Source organism: Passer domesticus, chromosome 3 (genome assembly GCF_036417665.1).
Source record: "Passer domesticus isolate bPasDom1 chromosome 3, bPasDom1.hap1, whole genome shotgun sequence".
NCBI lineage: Eukaryota > Metazoa > Chordata > Aves > Passeriformes > Passeridae > Passer > Passer domesticus.
This window is the reverse complement of record NC_087476.1, coordinates 90,005,736-90,020,722: the sequence shown is the minus strand read 5'-3', so window position 1 is coordinate 90,020,722 and position 14,987 is coordinate 90,005,736. Positions and strand designations below refer to the sequence as shown.

The 14,987-nt window shown below is 48.0% G+C and overlaps 1 protein-coding gene across 2 annotated transcripts in view; it reads left to right on the top strand.

Moving 5' to 3' along the window:
- The first annotated feature begins 266 nt into the window (after positions 1 to 266).
- The window catches only part of VASH2 (vasohibin 2), a 34,464-nt gene continuing 19,743 nt past the window's right edge, over positions 267 to 14,987 (top strand). Inside the window, exons 1-3 of one of the 2 annotated variants that reach the window (XM_064414261.1) lie at positions 267 to 829; positions 6,356 to 6,444; positions 8,765 to 8,821. In XM_064414261.1, coding sequence (XP_064270331.1) covers positions 524 to 829; positions 6,356 to 6,444; positions 8,765 to 8,821 — 452 coding nt within the window. In that variant the 5' untranslated portion in view covers positions 267 to 523. Of the gene's footprint in view, positions 830 to 2,751; positions 2,944 to 6,355; positions 6,445 to 8,764; positions 8,822 to 14,987 lie in introns of those variants that run through there. The other variant, XM_064414262.1, reaches the window with a different exon arrangement.

Here is a 14,987-nt window from a genome sequence, read left to right as displayed (position 1 = left end):
GCTGGGTTCGGCTGGGCCGGGCTGGGCTCGGCCCGGCTGGGTTCGGTCCGGCTGGGTTTGGCTGGGCTCGGCCCCGTTGGGCCCGGCTGGTCCGGCTGCGGGCCGCAGCGCCCCGACTGCGCCGCCCGCTTGTGGAGTCCCGCGCTGTCCGGCAGGGGGCGCCCCCCGGCGGCGTCTCGGCCAGTGGCGGCCCGCCCCGCCCCGCCGGCCCCGCCCCTCTTTGTTGCGGCGGCCAATGGGAGCGCGCCGCGGGCGGGCGGGCGGCCGGTCGCGCGGTAACGCGCGGCATGGCGCGCGGCGCGGGGCGCGCCCCCTGCGCGGCCGCGGCCGGTACCGAGGCCGGGACGGGGCGCCCCGAGCGAGCGGGCCGGCGTCGCTAGCGAGGGACCGCCCCCGGCCAGCCTCCTCCGCACGGCCGTCACGGGCGCACACACGCGGATATACATAAAGAGCGGCCGGGCGGCGGCGAGGCCGTGGGGCACATCCCGGCAGCGGTGCCGGGCTCGGGCATGGCCGCGGGGCCATGACGGGCGCGGCGGGCGGCGGCGGCGGCCGCGGGAGCAGCCGGCGTGCGGCGGCCGGCAAGGAGGGCGGCCGGTCGCGGAGCGCCCAGCCGCGGGCTGCGGGCGGTGGCGGCGGGAGCGGCGGGGGCTCGGAGGAGGAGGAGCAGGAGCAGCAGCGGGACGGCGGCTCGCTCTTCCTGGTGAACAAGAGCGGCTTCCCCATGGACGGGCAGACCTGGGAGCGGATGTGGGGCCACGTGGAGCGGGTGCACCCCGACGGCGGTGCCGTGGCGGCGGCCATCCGGAGCGCCGCCCGCCTGGCTCGGGTAAGGCGAAGCCGCCGTGTGTCCCCTCGCGCGGAGGAGCGGGTGACACCGAGCCGGGGACCGGCGGCTGCCGCCCTCTGTGCGCGTCGAGCGGCCGGGGAGGCTCCGGGCCGGGTGCGAGGGTGTGACGCCGCGGCCCGGAGGATGCTCTCGGGGCACTGGGGAGAAGGATGCGTTTCTGCGTCTGCTCTGCGAAAGCGCTCAGAACGGGGTACGGGGTGCTCAGGGGCTGCAGTGGGTGTCCTGGAGAACAAGCAGGGAAAAAATCACTCCTTTTTGCTTGGGGAGAAAAAAAACCCCAGAAAACAAAAGTTAAATCTTCGGGGACTGAGTGAAGCATTTTGTGTAATTTAAAGCAGGTTTTAATTTGCTTTTGGAACAGTAGGGTTTCCTTAAACACAATGTTGCTCCTCAAATGTAACAAGGGATTTAAAACTCAGACATTTCTTTTCCAGCGTGTGGAAAGATTCCAAATGCTTTTGTCTGGTATGTTCTTCAGTACAAGCCCCAAATAGCTCTGCCTCACCCAAGTCTTTTTCCTCCAGACAGCAAATAAAATGTTGAGCTCTGCTGTTGTTGCAAGGCTTCTTGACACTGTGCTGTATTACTGATCACAATGTCTTTAACACTCTCTGCTTTGGCAGACTTTGAGCTTGATTCCCTCCTCACATCAAGCAGCATTAATGTGAGCTGACCGCTGAAGTCTGGCTTGGTTCATACCCCTCTGCATGCTGGGGTGAGATGGTCGGGCTGCTGCTGTCATGGGCCAAGCTGTCAGTGATACTGACATGAACCATATGCCTGTTCTTTTCGTGGAGTAGAAAGGAAATTTGGTGCACAGTTGAAATCTTATTGTGTAGGGCTGTATTGGGAAGGTGCTTGTCAAATAAGCTGCAGGCTGAAAAGGCCTTTCTTCTCTCTTCTGCAATGTTCAGTCCAGTGCAGGTGCAAAAGGGACCATCTCTCTCACTCTGCTCTCCTTGTGCTGGAACCAGCCTTTGTTTGGATGGGGGAGCATATCTAATGAAAGAATAATCAGGTTATGCTGAGTTTGTGGTTTCTTGGTGTGGTTCATCTTGTGCTTACCCAAGCACTTGAGGTGGAAATGAAGGGGCAGGGACTGGGCAGAACTTCTTGTTTCAGCAGCCTGACCAGCTTATGCCAGTCTAGATGGCCTGCAAGCCCATTTGGTGTTGAGATGGCAAAGCATGCGCTAGACTTGACTTTCATCCTTTACTTCCCAGCTCCAGAGCATGTAACTTTTACTGGTGATACCCGTGGTGACTGACAAAGCATCTGGTGAGAGACATGCCAATGGCTCCAGTGTGCCAGTCTGCACACTGTATTCCTGTGGGAATGTCCCAGAGAGCATTGCCCATGGCTTCTTCCTCAGTGCCACAGCTCTGGGCTCACTCGCTGTGGCACATGCAGAAGCTGGGCAGAATAAAAATGTTTTGAAATCTGCCTGGCCAAATCATTTGATGTTGATAATCAGTGCCCAGTGCTGTAGGAGTTGTACTCCCCAGAAGCAAAATCCCTGTTACAGTGATTATTTTCTTCAGGGGCTGGAGGACCTGGTGCCCTCTGTGACTAAGTAGCTCTTGCTGGCTAAGTGTGAGACTTCTGGGGTCAGAGAGTAGTTTGAGGACTAGCTGGTTCTTATTAGGGCCAGCACAGCTCAGGTGAGCAAATCTCACTTCACCACTGAAGGTTAGGAGCAGGGTTTTTTTGCCACAAAGTGGTAGTGGATTACCAAAGTTGTGATGGTAATTTCTGGGTCAGAGTAGGAATGTAAGTGGAGACTTGTTCCTTAAATGCTGGTACAAATTATCTTAATTGGCTTGTGCTGCTGGGTATGTGTCACCCTGCAAAAGACCAGGTACTGCTGTTTGGGAGTGATGAGGGAAACTTGTGCCTGTGAGAAGACTTGTAATCTGCTTGCTTTGATAGTTGGTTCAGGCCGAGTGAGTGGCGTGTGCAACTGCTCCATTTCTGCATCTGATCTGTTCTTAATCCCTAGTGATGGGAGAGAGTTTTCATCCCCTCTCCAAGAAGCTCCACTTGATTGCTCTAATCATCTTGGCATTAGTCTCAGCAATCATACACGCAGGGTGGTAAGTAGCTTCTGACTGTGTCTGTGAGGTTGCCCTTACTGGAACAAATGCAAACTGCAGAGGTGCAGAGCTGAGTCTCTCCTGGGAGGCAGAGTCCTTACAAAAAGCTGACTTGTCTGCAAGGGCACTTTTGGAACCTGTGGGGTCCCCACCTCTGACTGTTGGCTTGAGCTCTGTGAATAGTGCAGGCTCACTGTTTGGAAGGGCTGTGCAATGCTTTACCTGTTGTGTGATCTTGAAGGTACTTGGAGATTGTAATAAATTAAACCTCTCAGCAGCTGTGAGGACTCTCGCCTGTCAGCTTCATCTGTGCTGAGTAACAGTGTGCTTGGGGAGCTGGTAGGAAATGACTTTCTGGTCACTGAGACAGTGGAATCGGCCAAAGTGAGTTTCACACAGGATGTCAGTGGTGAAGTGAGACTACAGCATTTCCAGCCATGGGATGAGTCTCCAGCTCTGCCACGTGGTCTTGCACTGCAGTAGCTCTCCTGTCTGGAGCTGCTATTCTTTGGAAAGACTGATAGAAGGTCAAGGCTTTTCATCTGACTTGTCTCTGAATTTGACTTGCTTTACAAATTCATGGTCTGTAGTGCTGTGTCTGCATTTCCTCTTGCCATCCATGACTTCTTGCCTGTCCTTGCTGCTGTGGATGCATACCAGGAGCTGGAGGGCTGCATCCTCAATCACAGCAAAGCTGTGTTTTCCTGCACTTGTATTGTGCAGCCCTGGCTTCTGCTCCGTGCTGGGTGGATGTCCAGGATCAATCCTCCTGCATCTGGGGCAGGAATCAGGGAGGGGAGAATGTTTGGGAGGAGTGGGAGTGGCGTGTGGCTCCCCACTGCCTGTTATGGGTGGCAGCATGGTGTGTGTACTGCCTGCCCTGCACTGGAGAGAGGAGAGCAGTGCTGCCCTGCCCTCCATAGGCTCAGGCTTATGGATGCTTCTCCCTTCTTGCCTGAGATCTGGAGGGACTTGAGCCTCCTGGCTCAGCAGGCCTGATGAGGTAACTGGAATGTTCTAGCCAGTGGGAAAACCCTGGTTCTCTTTTCTAGGCTATGAGCTGCTATCTGACACGATCATCCTCCTTGGATAATGTGATCACCTGCCTTGGAGATTGGGGGCACCTCATTTGGAGTCTGAACCTGTCCCCTCTGGTGAGGGTGGCCACTGTGGATTTCAGGAGGGGCTGTGTCTGTTCACACTGGTGCTATCCTCATGGGATGCTGTTCTGGGTGCCACAGCAGGGTGGGGGCTGGGAAAAGGATGAAATCCCCACCTCTGCAGCAGCCAGGCCCCTCGCTGGCTGGGGCTCCCATTGCCTCGATGTGTTGTGTAAGTGCAATGCATGCACCTAGAACTTCTGTATCTTTGAAGCAGAGGACTGAGTGTATTGGAGCAGAAATGGCCACCCCAGGAAACTGTGACAGCCCTGCCATAATTCCCTTTGTCAGCTCCTTGCTGCTTCTGGAGCTTGAGCCTTATCTGGTGTGTTGAGTCCAGATGTGCCTTCGTGCTGGAAGGGACAGGTGAATAATTCATCCAGCCCAAAGGGGCTGGGTGAGAAAGGAACCTGTGGAACCAAAAAAAATGCCTCTAATGAAGAGCTTAGGAAAACTGTGATTAAGAAGCGCTAATGAGTCTTGCTCTTAACTCCCACTGGTGAGAGGAGAAAGCCCAAGTGTGCAGTTGTGCTGGCGCCTGCCCGTGTAGCACTGGGATGGCGGGGGCGAGCTGGAAGCCTTGCCATCTGCTTGCCACTTACAGTATATTTCTGTGTGCCAGTAGTGTAGGAGTCTCTGGTTTGGTGTTTTTCTGGTTTTAAATACTTCTCCAAGGTGTATTTACACTGTAGTAACTTGCTGCATGTAGTAAATTCTGGGTTTTGTTGCCTTGGGATTACCAGTGCTCATTCTCTGAAAGCAAAAACACAATCTTAACAGAGTTGGGAACTGGAGAGGAAAGTCTTTGTGACAGAGGTGGCCTCATACCATGTGAACTGGCTGCTCTTATCAGTAATTGCTGACTTAGAGTGTATTGAAGACAGTGATATGTCACTTTATGAGCTTCAAATTATGGTTATGGCAATATGGTCCCACAGATGCTTTTCTTTGCACCTTGCCCAAATTGCTGGTTCCTGAATTTGAATCTGCATTAATATTCAAGTAAACTGCTTCCTCCACTGTGTGAGAATTGTGCTAACTTCTTTTTAGCCATGCTGCTCACTTTAATATCTGCTGACCCCATATTTTGCAGTCTCACCCCTGAAATAAGTGTGTCACATTCATATTTTCTGAAAAATCCCTTTGTCCAGGATTTTTCTCTTGGGAAACTGTGAAGCCTCAGAAAAAAAGGAAACCAATAATTGATTTGCTTCTCCTGTCTTTTGCTCCTTTGAAATGTGTTTGGAGATTGTTTACCAACAGGTGGTTATTTCACTGGGTTTCTGATGTGAATTGTTTTGACTTATTGGCCAACCAGTGCCAAGATATGCTGGGACTTTGGAGAGAATCAGGAGTTTCATTATTATCTTTTTAGCATTCTGGAAGTATCCTTTCTGTATTCTTTAGTATAGTATAGCTTAGTATTCTTTTATATAATATAATAAAATAATAAATCAGCCTTCTGAAAACATAGTCAGATTCTTCATTTCTTCCAACGTCAGGACACCCCACAAATACAATATAAGTGGACTTGGGACAAAGCTGTGCTGCTTTCCTGCATGGCTGCAGGCTCAGGAGCCAAATAAGTGTGGGGATTAAATGTGGATTGAGGGCCTGCCTTCTTAAAATGCTTAGGCACAAGCAGATGTCTTACGAGATTTTGGAAGAATCCCATTATGTTGCCAGTCTATATCTTTAAGTGTCTTAATGTCATTAAATATTTGGGTCCCAGGTGGTCTTCTAGGTCCTGTGCTCTCCCTCCCCAGCAAGTGTGTTGCAGACATATGGCAGATGGGAAATTATGCAGCCTAGGATCCTTGTCTCCTTTTATCTTTCTCTTGTGGTAAAGGAGGCCAGAAATTAGACTTGAAATGGCTTTCTGGGGAAGGAGAACAGCAGAGTCAGTACTGGGACTCTGCTCATCCAAACTGCCCTGTGCTGGGGAGGGGGATAGAAAGCATAAGCTTTCTGTGCTGGACTGCCTGCCTGCATAGGTGGTGTTTGAGGGATGCTGGCTGCTCTGGTGATCAGCCTGCCACAGTCTCTGTGCAGGGAAGGGCTGGCTCTGCTGCTGGGGCAGCCCCTTGGTCAGCAGGATGGCTTTGCCTGATGCTTGAGTTCACGTGGGGCTTAAGCCATCTGTGCTGCCACGTTGTGTTGCACTGAGCACATGCCGCTGCTCAGTAAATCACTTATCTGCTCTGCGGGGAGCCGTGGCTGTCTAACCTCTTTATCTTTTTCCTTGTGTCCAGCCCTCAGTCCCGCCAGTGCCAAACTACAAGCTCTCCATGTCAATCCCAGAATGGCTCCAGGCAATACAGACCTACATGAAGATGCTGCAGTATCCTTCTCCAGCGTGTGGTCTCTGGAAAGAAGGCTGACTTGTGCCTGGTGTGAATTAACAGAACTTTACTGAAGCTTTAGCTGGTTGCGAGGCTTGGGATCATTTGGGGGTAAAGGGACGCCTCCAGGGATTTGTGATAGCATCAGCAGCACTGAGCTTGTCATAGCAGTCCTCTGGGAGATGTAATTAACTTTAAATTATACTGAAAAATTTAACTGAAGTGACATTGGTGGGAACAGAAGTGCTTATTTTGAAGTTGATGTATGAGGATATTATGATTGGATCATGATGCCTGGAGAAATAATATGGCATCTTGTCATAAAGCAACCAAGAGAGAGCCAGTGTTGTGGCAAGCCCTTTCTCCCTCTGCCTTGGCAGCCCCTGTGGGTTCCCTGAGGATTGCCTGTGTGCTCAGCCTGCAGGCAGTGCTTGGCACTGGGGTGAGAGGCACAAGCAGCTGTCCTGACCCCAAGGTGGGCAGGCTTGCTGTGACACAGGAACTGACCGAAGGCATCTCCCTTCCAGATGTTCCACCTTGCTTGGGAGATTCATCAGGGATCTACACACCTGTCTAGCCTGTCACTGCCCCATGCCCAATTCCCGACTTTCCATTGCTGACACATAATTTCAGAGAAGGTTACTGGCCCAGATGCTGCTCTTCTGTTTCCCTTTTTTCCTGAACTCTGCCTTCTTGTGTGTGTGGGGAAACTGGGGGGATGAGGAGTGAGTGTAAAGTGCTGGTAAGGATTAAGAAGGATATAATAAGGAGGCAGCTGGAAGAACATCCAGAAATAGCAGGCGCGGGGAGTCGTGGTTGGGATCAAGGCGCAGCCGGGCCCGGAGCTGCAGCAGCTGCCGTGGGCAGGGGGCTGGGGCCTGCCTGCTCTGCAGGGGAACTGTGCATTTCTCTTCTTTATGGCAGCCACTTGGCCAGGACAAGAGGCTTCTTCCTCGCTGGGATTGTGCCAGAGAGGATACCATGTCATACAGAGCTCCAAAAATTACATTATCCCCCACCTCCTCCCATAGTGGTTTTGAAATCCTGCATTCTGGTATGTAGCAGGAGCAGGCCTTAGGCACAGGGTTTGGATCTGTGTTCAGAAAAGCTTCAAAGTGGGCTGGGGAGCAGCGTCTGGGCTTCCTTTGAGGGCTGCACGAGGATGTATGCTTTGTGCAGAGCACCCTGAAAGGGCCTCATGAAATTGTTTTGAAGGCAGGAGGGGGAAGTAAAGCCTTGTTTGTGGAGAACTCTGAACTCTAATTGAAGTCAGTTCAGAGCATCCTGGTGAGAGCTGGAGTTTTTATTTAGGCTATGGTTATACATCCAGCAGCTGTGCTATTTATGCCTTGCAAGCAACTCTTAGCTTCCATGGGGTGACCTGCTTGTGCCCTGGTGTCTGCCTTGGTATCACCAGTTTTACTGGCATGAGCATTGTGATGGGAATAGAATTTAGGTGCTAGGTTAGGAAAGAGGTTCAACTGGAAAAGTAACCTATCAAAAATAAGGGCAGTGTGATTTTTTTTTTTAACAAAACTTAATTGGGTTTGTTGTTTTGTTTTTACTGAACAGATTGTTTTCCTGCTCTGATTTATTGTGTTGCTGCTTGAACAGAAATGCTCAAGAAGCGGGGAAGAGGCTGCTTCTATTGATGCTGCTGTGTGGCAGCCTGTGCTTCTAGGAAAGTGGTGCTGAGATTTGGTTGACTATCTGCTGGCATTGTTTGTGATGAACTTTTCTACAATTAGTGTTAGCTAATGACCTTGACTTGCTGATTGTTTTCATTTCAAGAGCATTGCATTTTTTAGAGAATGGTTTATATTTTCTAAGTGTGAAGGGATGCATCTGCAATGGTTTTGGTTGACAGGTCACAGGTGAGCCATGAGGCTGATGGAGTTAAAAGATTTCTAAAGGAAATAAGTTTTTTCAGACCATAGATTATGTTGATTGGTTTGGGTAGGCTATGAAAGCTTTCTCTTGCCCATGTAGAAGACTTTTTTCCAAACTTGCAACCTAGTAGTGAGTGGAACCTAATGGAAAAGAGAATTTATAACCTTCAAATGCTGAATTTGAGCATCATTTTAGATGGTCAACCTTAATATATGATTCTGCACCTACTGCTGTTAATAAGTCATATAAAAAGACAAGTGAGAAGTTTTGCTTTATTTTACATGCCACGTGTTTCATATTTGAGAGTCAATGGCTTTTGCTGCCTGTTTTGTGTTTCAACAGGAACTCAGAACTGAAATTCACCTTTTCAGCAGTGTTATTTTATTGCTTGACTGTTCAAGTTACTTTCCCTTAACAGACAAAATACAGATACAATCACACGGGAACACAGTTCTTCGAGATCAGAAAAACCAGACCTCTGAGTGGGTAAGTGTCATTGGAATTGGTCTAGTGCCCTTGTTCCTGATCACCTGGCATGCAAGCGCTGCAGCACCGTGGCATGGGAGGGCTGTGTCCTCTGTGCCACAGCTCCCACAGCTCCTCTGGCAGGGCCAAAGCTGCCTCTGTTGCTGCCTTTGCGAGGAGTGTCCCAGCTTGCTGCTGGGTGGCAAAAGGACCATCGAGACCAATGAGTGGAAGGGCTGTTCTTGCTCAGCAGCTGCGTGGGAGCTGCTTGGCTTCAGGCCAGAGCTGCGTGCACAGGGGTGGGAAAACTCTCTGCTTATTGGTGTTGGGTTGGGAGGGCTGGACTGTTTTTCTGAAAACTGAGTAAGTCCTGATATTCTGGTTGTGCTGAAATGCTCTTTGCTGGTGGTAGGAAGTGATTAGCTGTGCGAAATGCAGCAGAAGTTTGGACATCCTGGGCACAGTAGTTTTCCCTGGAAGCTCACAATTGACTTTTTAAGTTGTGTCTGTGCTTCTGCCTTGCTGCTCATCTTGCTGTTCCATCCATGTGGTGGGCTTGTGCGGGTTTGTGATGAGTTGTACAGTGCAAGTGCCTAGGGAGGCTGGCAGCAGAGAGCTGGGGTCTCTTGCTTTTTAGAACTGCATCATACTTAGGACAGCTCTTTAACAGAACCTAATAAATTAGCAAGTTAGGGCAGGAAGGGTGTTAACAGTATTATACTTTTATTTTAGGGTGAAATTAAGATAAGCAGAATATAATTGCTCTCATAGGCTGGTCTGTCTCTAGTTCTTCCCAGTTCTCTGTCAATAAACTAATGGTCCCTCACTCTAAAATTCCAGTTCCCATCTCAGCTTTGTGCTTCAGGTTTTCATCTTGCTGACAGCAATCTTTCTCACCTCCTTTATCTAATGTTCACTGCTCTGGTGGAACTAGTTTAAAACAAATCTTGTGCCTTGAATGATAGATGGGTTTACAGAAGCTTAAACCAATTTTCAAGCTGCTCACTCATTTTTAAATTTGTCCCATTACTTTTTTCAAAGGAAGTGAAGGATGAAAATGAATTATGCTCAGCACTTACCACTTAAAAGGTCGTTGTCTTCCTGGGCTGGATAAAAGCCTGGCTTAGGAGGATGGTGCTCTTTCCTGGAAGGGAACAGATACAGTGCTCACAGCTGGAGGCGTGCCTGTGGCTTTGAATCATCTCCCAAGTTTCCTCTGTTTATCTGCCTTAATGTTTGCTTGGGAGTGAGTGTCTGACTCCTCTCCTTCTTGCTGCTTGGAACTTCTTGGAATGGGGTGGCAGGACTTGGTCCAAGCCCTCAGGGGCTGCCAGCTTTCCAGGCACAGTTGCCTGAACATGGTGTATGCTGTACTCAGTGTAAAGTCCTAAGACCTGTGCTGCTTTGCCCCTAGGTTGAGTAAATGGGAGTGCTGGGAGGAGTGGAGCTGTCAGGGGCACATGTTGCTGCCTGGATCCTGCTGTTCTGCTGTAGGGCTTAACACTTGCCTGGTCTTGGTTTCTCCAATTTTGAGAAGGAGAACGCGTGCAAGGCTGTCTGAAGTTCCTGCCATTTTTATGAAACCAAAATTCCAGTTGTTTTTATGAAACTTACGGTTTCTGGTTTAGAGTTCAGATATTTTAAAACTTATCTGGCCAAGTCAGGAGGATGGGACCAGACAGTTTTCAGTGGTCCCCAGTGACAGGACAAGGAGCAAAAAGCTGGAAGTTCCATTTAAGTATGAGGAAAAAAATGTTTACTTTGAGGCTGACAGAGCACTTGAACAGGCTGCCCATAGAAGTTATGGAGTCTCCTTCTGTGGAGATATTCAAAACCTACCTGTGCAACCTGCTCTAAATGAAATTGCTTTAGGAGGAGAGTAGCTTTAGCAGATAGTCTCTGAAGGTCCCTTCCAACCCCAGCTTTGGTGATTCTGTGTGAATAATGCATTGATTCCCCTGTAACATTGAGGTATGCACGAAAGCTTCCCTTTCCTTCATCTGGCCAGTTTTCATCAAAGCTGAAAAATCACCTACACCTCCAAGTTTTTTTTTTTTTTCCTGGGAGATGTGTTCTACTTTGCAAAAAATCTGCTCCCAGCATGGCAACGACAGGTGTCTTGTGCTGAGGTGACAGGAGCTGCTCTGAGCAATTTCTGTGGTGTGCAACACAGCGTTTGAGAGTTGATTGGGCAAGATGCTGAAGGCCTCCAATTGCCACTAGCTCTTGAAAAATGAGGCTGTTCCCAGCTTTATTGACACTAAACATATTGCTGATTTCATAGTGTGAGGGCTCAAAGCTAATGAATGTATTACGAGATCTTTGGCAGCCTCTCCTCAAGACGGCAGTGGCTGGACACAAAGAAGCTGAGTACTAGATGGAAATTGAATATTCATAAATTCATGTCAAAGTGTCCTGAAGCAGCTGGGGCATATTAATGGGTTTTCTATTATGGAGGGAGGACTAGATATTGTAGAGATTTACTGCCAGCATCAGTATGATGTATGAGAAAATAAAAATGTGTGGCTGAGAATAGGAAGAAGAGCATAAATTATCTATCAGAGCTCATTAAGGAATATAGTCTTGCTATAATTCAGTATTTACAATCTCTTTAAGTAAAAGTCACTCTTATTATCAACTTAACTTTTGGAGTGCCAGACACCACGTGGATTTGCCTAGACTACAGATAGCACTTTTAGAAATGCTCAATTTCTGTTGGTGTTGCTGTGCGAGTCAGGGTGGCAGAGCTGTGAACCTGTAAACTTGGTGTGCTGTTCTTGTTGTACTGGCAAACTGTGTCTGAAAATGTGCCTGGTCTCACCTCTCCTGAGCTGGCTGTATTTGCATAAAATCCAAATGTATGGGTGTAGCTACATCCACTGTAGGAGTGCTTTGCTAATACAGGTATCCTGGGACAGTGCCCTTCACAGGCTTCACGATGTACCTTTTTGTACTAAATAGGTAAAGGGCACCCTGTGAAGTTCACCTCTGCTGATCCATTTGTGTATGCATGTGATATGAATGTTTCCGACACCAGGAGGACTGGTTTTCCTTTTCCCATGCAGGATTATGCTGGCTAAACCTATATTAGACTTTTGTTGGTACAGCCAGTCTGATCAAAATTGGTACTTTTGACTGACATAATAATTATTTTTAAAACTTCCAGGCTTAGATCATGTAAGAGCTTTAGGAAAAAAGTGTATGTCTGGATATCCAGTAAAATCTGTAACTGTGAATTCAATGTCAACAAGCTGTTACCACTGGGTTTACAAGGAGAGATAAGCCCTCTGGGAGCTTCTGTTCTAGGATGCAGGCATGAGGCACGATGAGAAACAAATCTCTTTGTCCTCCACAGAGGATCTGGGGAGGTGCAGTATTGTGCTGTTCTCTCTGGTTAAGTGCCAGCTGAACAGGGGATCTACTGAACTGAAGCAGAAACTGATGTTTGGGTAGATTCTGTGGTCTTTGAGAAATGGGAGCCCAGAAGCTGCTCTGTGAGGAGGGAGAGAAATTCAGTAGCAGCAGATATAATGTGTGATCAGTTGCAGTAGAGGAGCACGATAGGAGCTGTCATGTGGCAACGATGCAACCAAATAACAGGGAAGGGGAGACAGGAAATAATACTGTTTCCACACACCATGTTATTAAGGAGCACTGATGGGGCTGTAAAGAAAAATGGGCTCATAGCATTTCCAGACAATAGACTGCGGAAGGCATTTGAACATCTGCTTCTCTGTCGCACAAAGGGGGAACGTTACAAATATGGTGTGGTGTTCAGCATGTGGTGGAAATGATTTTGCTGTTGAAACACTGTTTTTGAGAAGATTCACAAGATCCGTATCTGCTCTGCTGTTTTATGTCCTTTTGCTCCTGCTGGTGCCTTTTGCTTCTCTCTTGGCTTCATCATCATGAATGAAACTGGCAGGAGCCTTAGGAAAACCTGGGAGAGGGAGATTTTATAGATCTCATGCAAATACATGGGTCTGTGCAAGGAGAATTTTGTGGAAAAATGTGCTGGAGGGGATCTCACTATTAAAAAATGTATTCGGTCTTGTAGGAGTCTTTCTGGTGAAGGTAATGGGGAGCCTCACCTAAGCATGATCATCCCTGAAGGAACTCCAGTGTGATCAGTGCCAGCTGGTGAGATCCTCCGGTTTTGGGCATGCTGAATGGTTTTAAGATTTTTCTAACCTGTATATGAAATTGGTTGCCCAAAGTGAAAAATCTGGAAGCAAAAGGAATTAATGATTCCTATGAGCTGTCTTTAGACACTGCCATTTTAAACAGAAAAGAGGCAAAGTGAGCTCCTTTCAGGGCCTCTGTTACTGCAGGAAGCAAGGGAGATAGTACTGCTTGGCTCCTGAAAACACTGAAAGAAATTTGAATCAATTATCAAGGAAGTATCACTATCTGCCAAGGACTAGGTTTTGAGGGAGGAGCAAGCAGCCTGTTCCTGTTGGCTACATTTGTTAGAGGCAGAAGTGTTCACTGCAGTCTGGAATAGAGATCTGCCTGGCAGACCTCAGAGTGGTGTAAATGCCACAAACAGGGGAGCTGCAGGGTGCTTGTCCTTGACTGTAGCAGTCTCTCCTGGAAGAGATGGGCTGCCCCCAATGCTCACTGGAGTTTGGGGAGAGGGTGACTGTGGGCTAATTCCCAGCTGTCTGATATAAGACTGTAAAGAATAGCTATATGTGTAGGCTCTTTTCAGATGACTGTCAAGATTTAAAGAAAATCCCAGAAGCAAACCCTGCTAAGGCAGGGAATTGAAATGCTTGATGCTGTTTTTTAATTCTTTTCTGCCTTCCTTAAATCTCCTTTCAAAAGTTTTACTGCAAACTTTCCGGTCACTATTAACATCTGAGACAGTGTGATGAGAATTTAGGAGTGAGGGAAAAGAGGGAAAGGACAAATCAAAGAGCACCTGCAGTGAGCAGTTCTCAGATGAGCTGAATGCTCTGTCATTTGCCATAGGTCATTTGTCACAGATTCCTTAGAGAACTGACAAGCAGCCTTCAGACATTAATATTTGTGCTAGAGAACATGGGGAGGGTTGGGTGCTGAGGAAGGCAAAGATAGCAGCCTTTAAAAAGAATAAGGGAAAAGATAAGTCTAGGAACTTTGAGTTTATCCACAGTTCAAGGGAAGGGAAAGGCAACATTAATATAATATTAATATTGTTGGGGACAGTTTGTTTCTGAGAATTTCCTTCTATGAGCATGTAAGAGCTTTTGTCATCAAGGGAGAAGATGTGGATGTAATAACTCCTTGTTTTAGTGCGGCTTTTGATAAGGCCACATCTTATCTCTGCAGATAAGGCAGGGACCTTGAGTCTAAATAAGACTCTTTAATGTAAGGACCCAACTCGGTGAAAAGCAGCACGTAGAAAGTGGCACTTTACCACTCTTGCCTAGTAGAGATTGTCAGTTGAGGTGTGCAGTGTCTGTCCCAGCTCAGTTTTTCCTTAATGGTATGGGTAAGACTAATTGTGTGCTGATGGGTGATTTGCAGTCCAGGCTGGACAAGGTGACAAGGCTTTGAAAAGTGGGATTGGGATATTCAGAGTGATCTCTTGAGCTGGAACAAACAGGAGATAATTTAGTGAGGGCAAATGTGTAGGAGAGTTTGGGAGTAGCCAGCTGTAGAGAGCAAAAGGCTAGTTTTGCAAAGAAGAAGCTTAAAAAAATAAACCAAACAAAATTTTCCAAAAAAGCCCAGCCAAAAAATCCCCACCCCTAACAAAAAAAAAAAAAACCTCCTAACCAACCCACAAAAAAACCCCACCAAAAACACCAACAAAACCCACAAAAAGCCACCAGAACCCCATTCAGTGTGGGCCAACAGGGAAAAGCCAGCAGCATGCTGGCTTGGTTGCAAATATGCACTGAAAGATGGATTCAGAAGGAAATTGGTCTGTTTGTACTGTTGTGGGCTTAGCCAAAGGACTGTGAGAAGTGAGTTGGTTGAAGGGATTACAAAATTGAAAAAAACAAACATCCTAAAATCATAATCTCAGGGGGAGTGAGGGAGGAATTAAATAAAAATTGGTGTCTGCTTCCTCATTTTTACAGAGGAGAGGGTAGATTACAGTCTTTTGCATATACAAATGGTCTGCAGCAAGAGGAGAGATGATGAAAGGTCTCCATGCCCACTGTGGAGAGCAGAAATAGCTCCTGATTTAATTTGC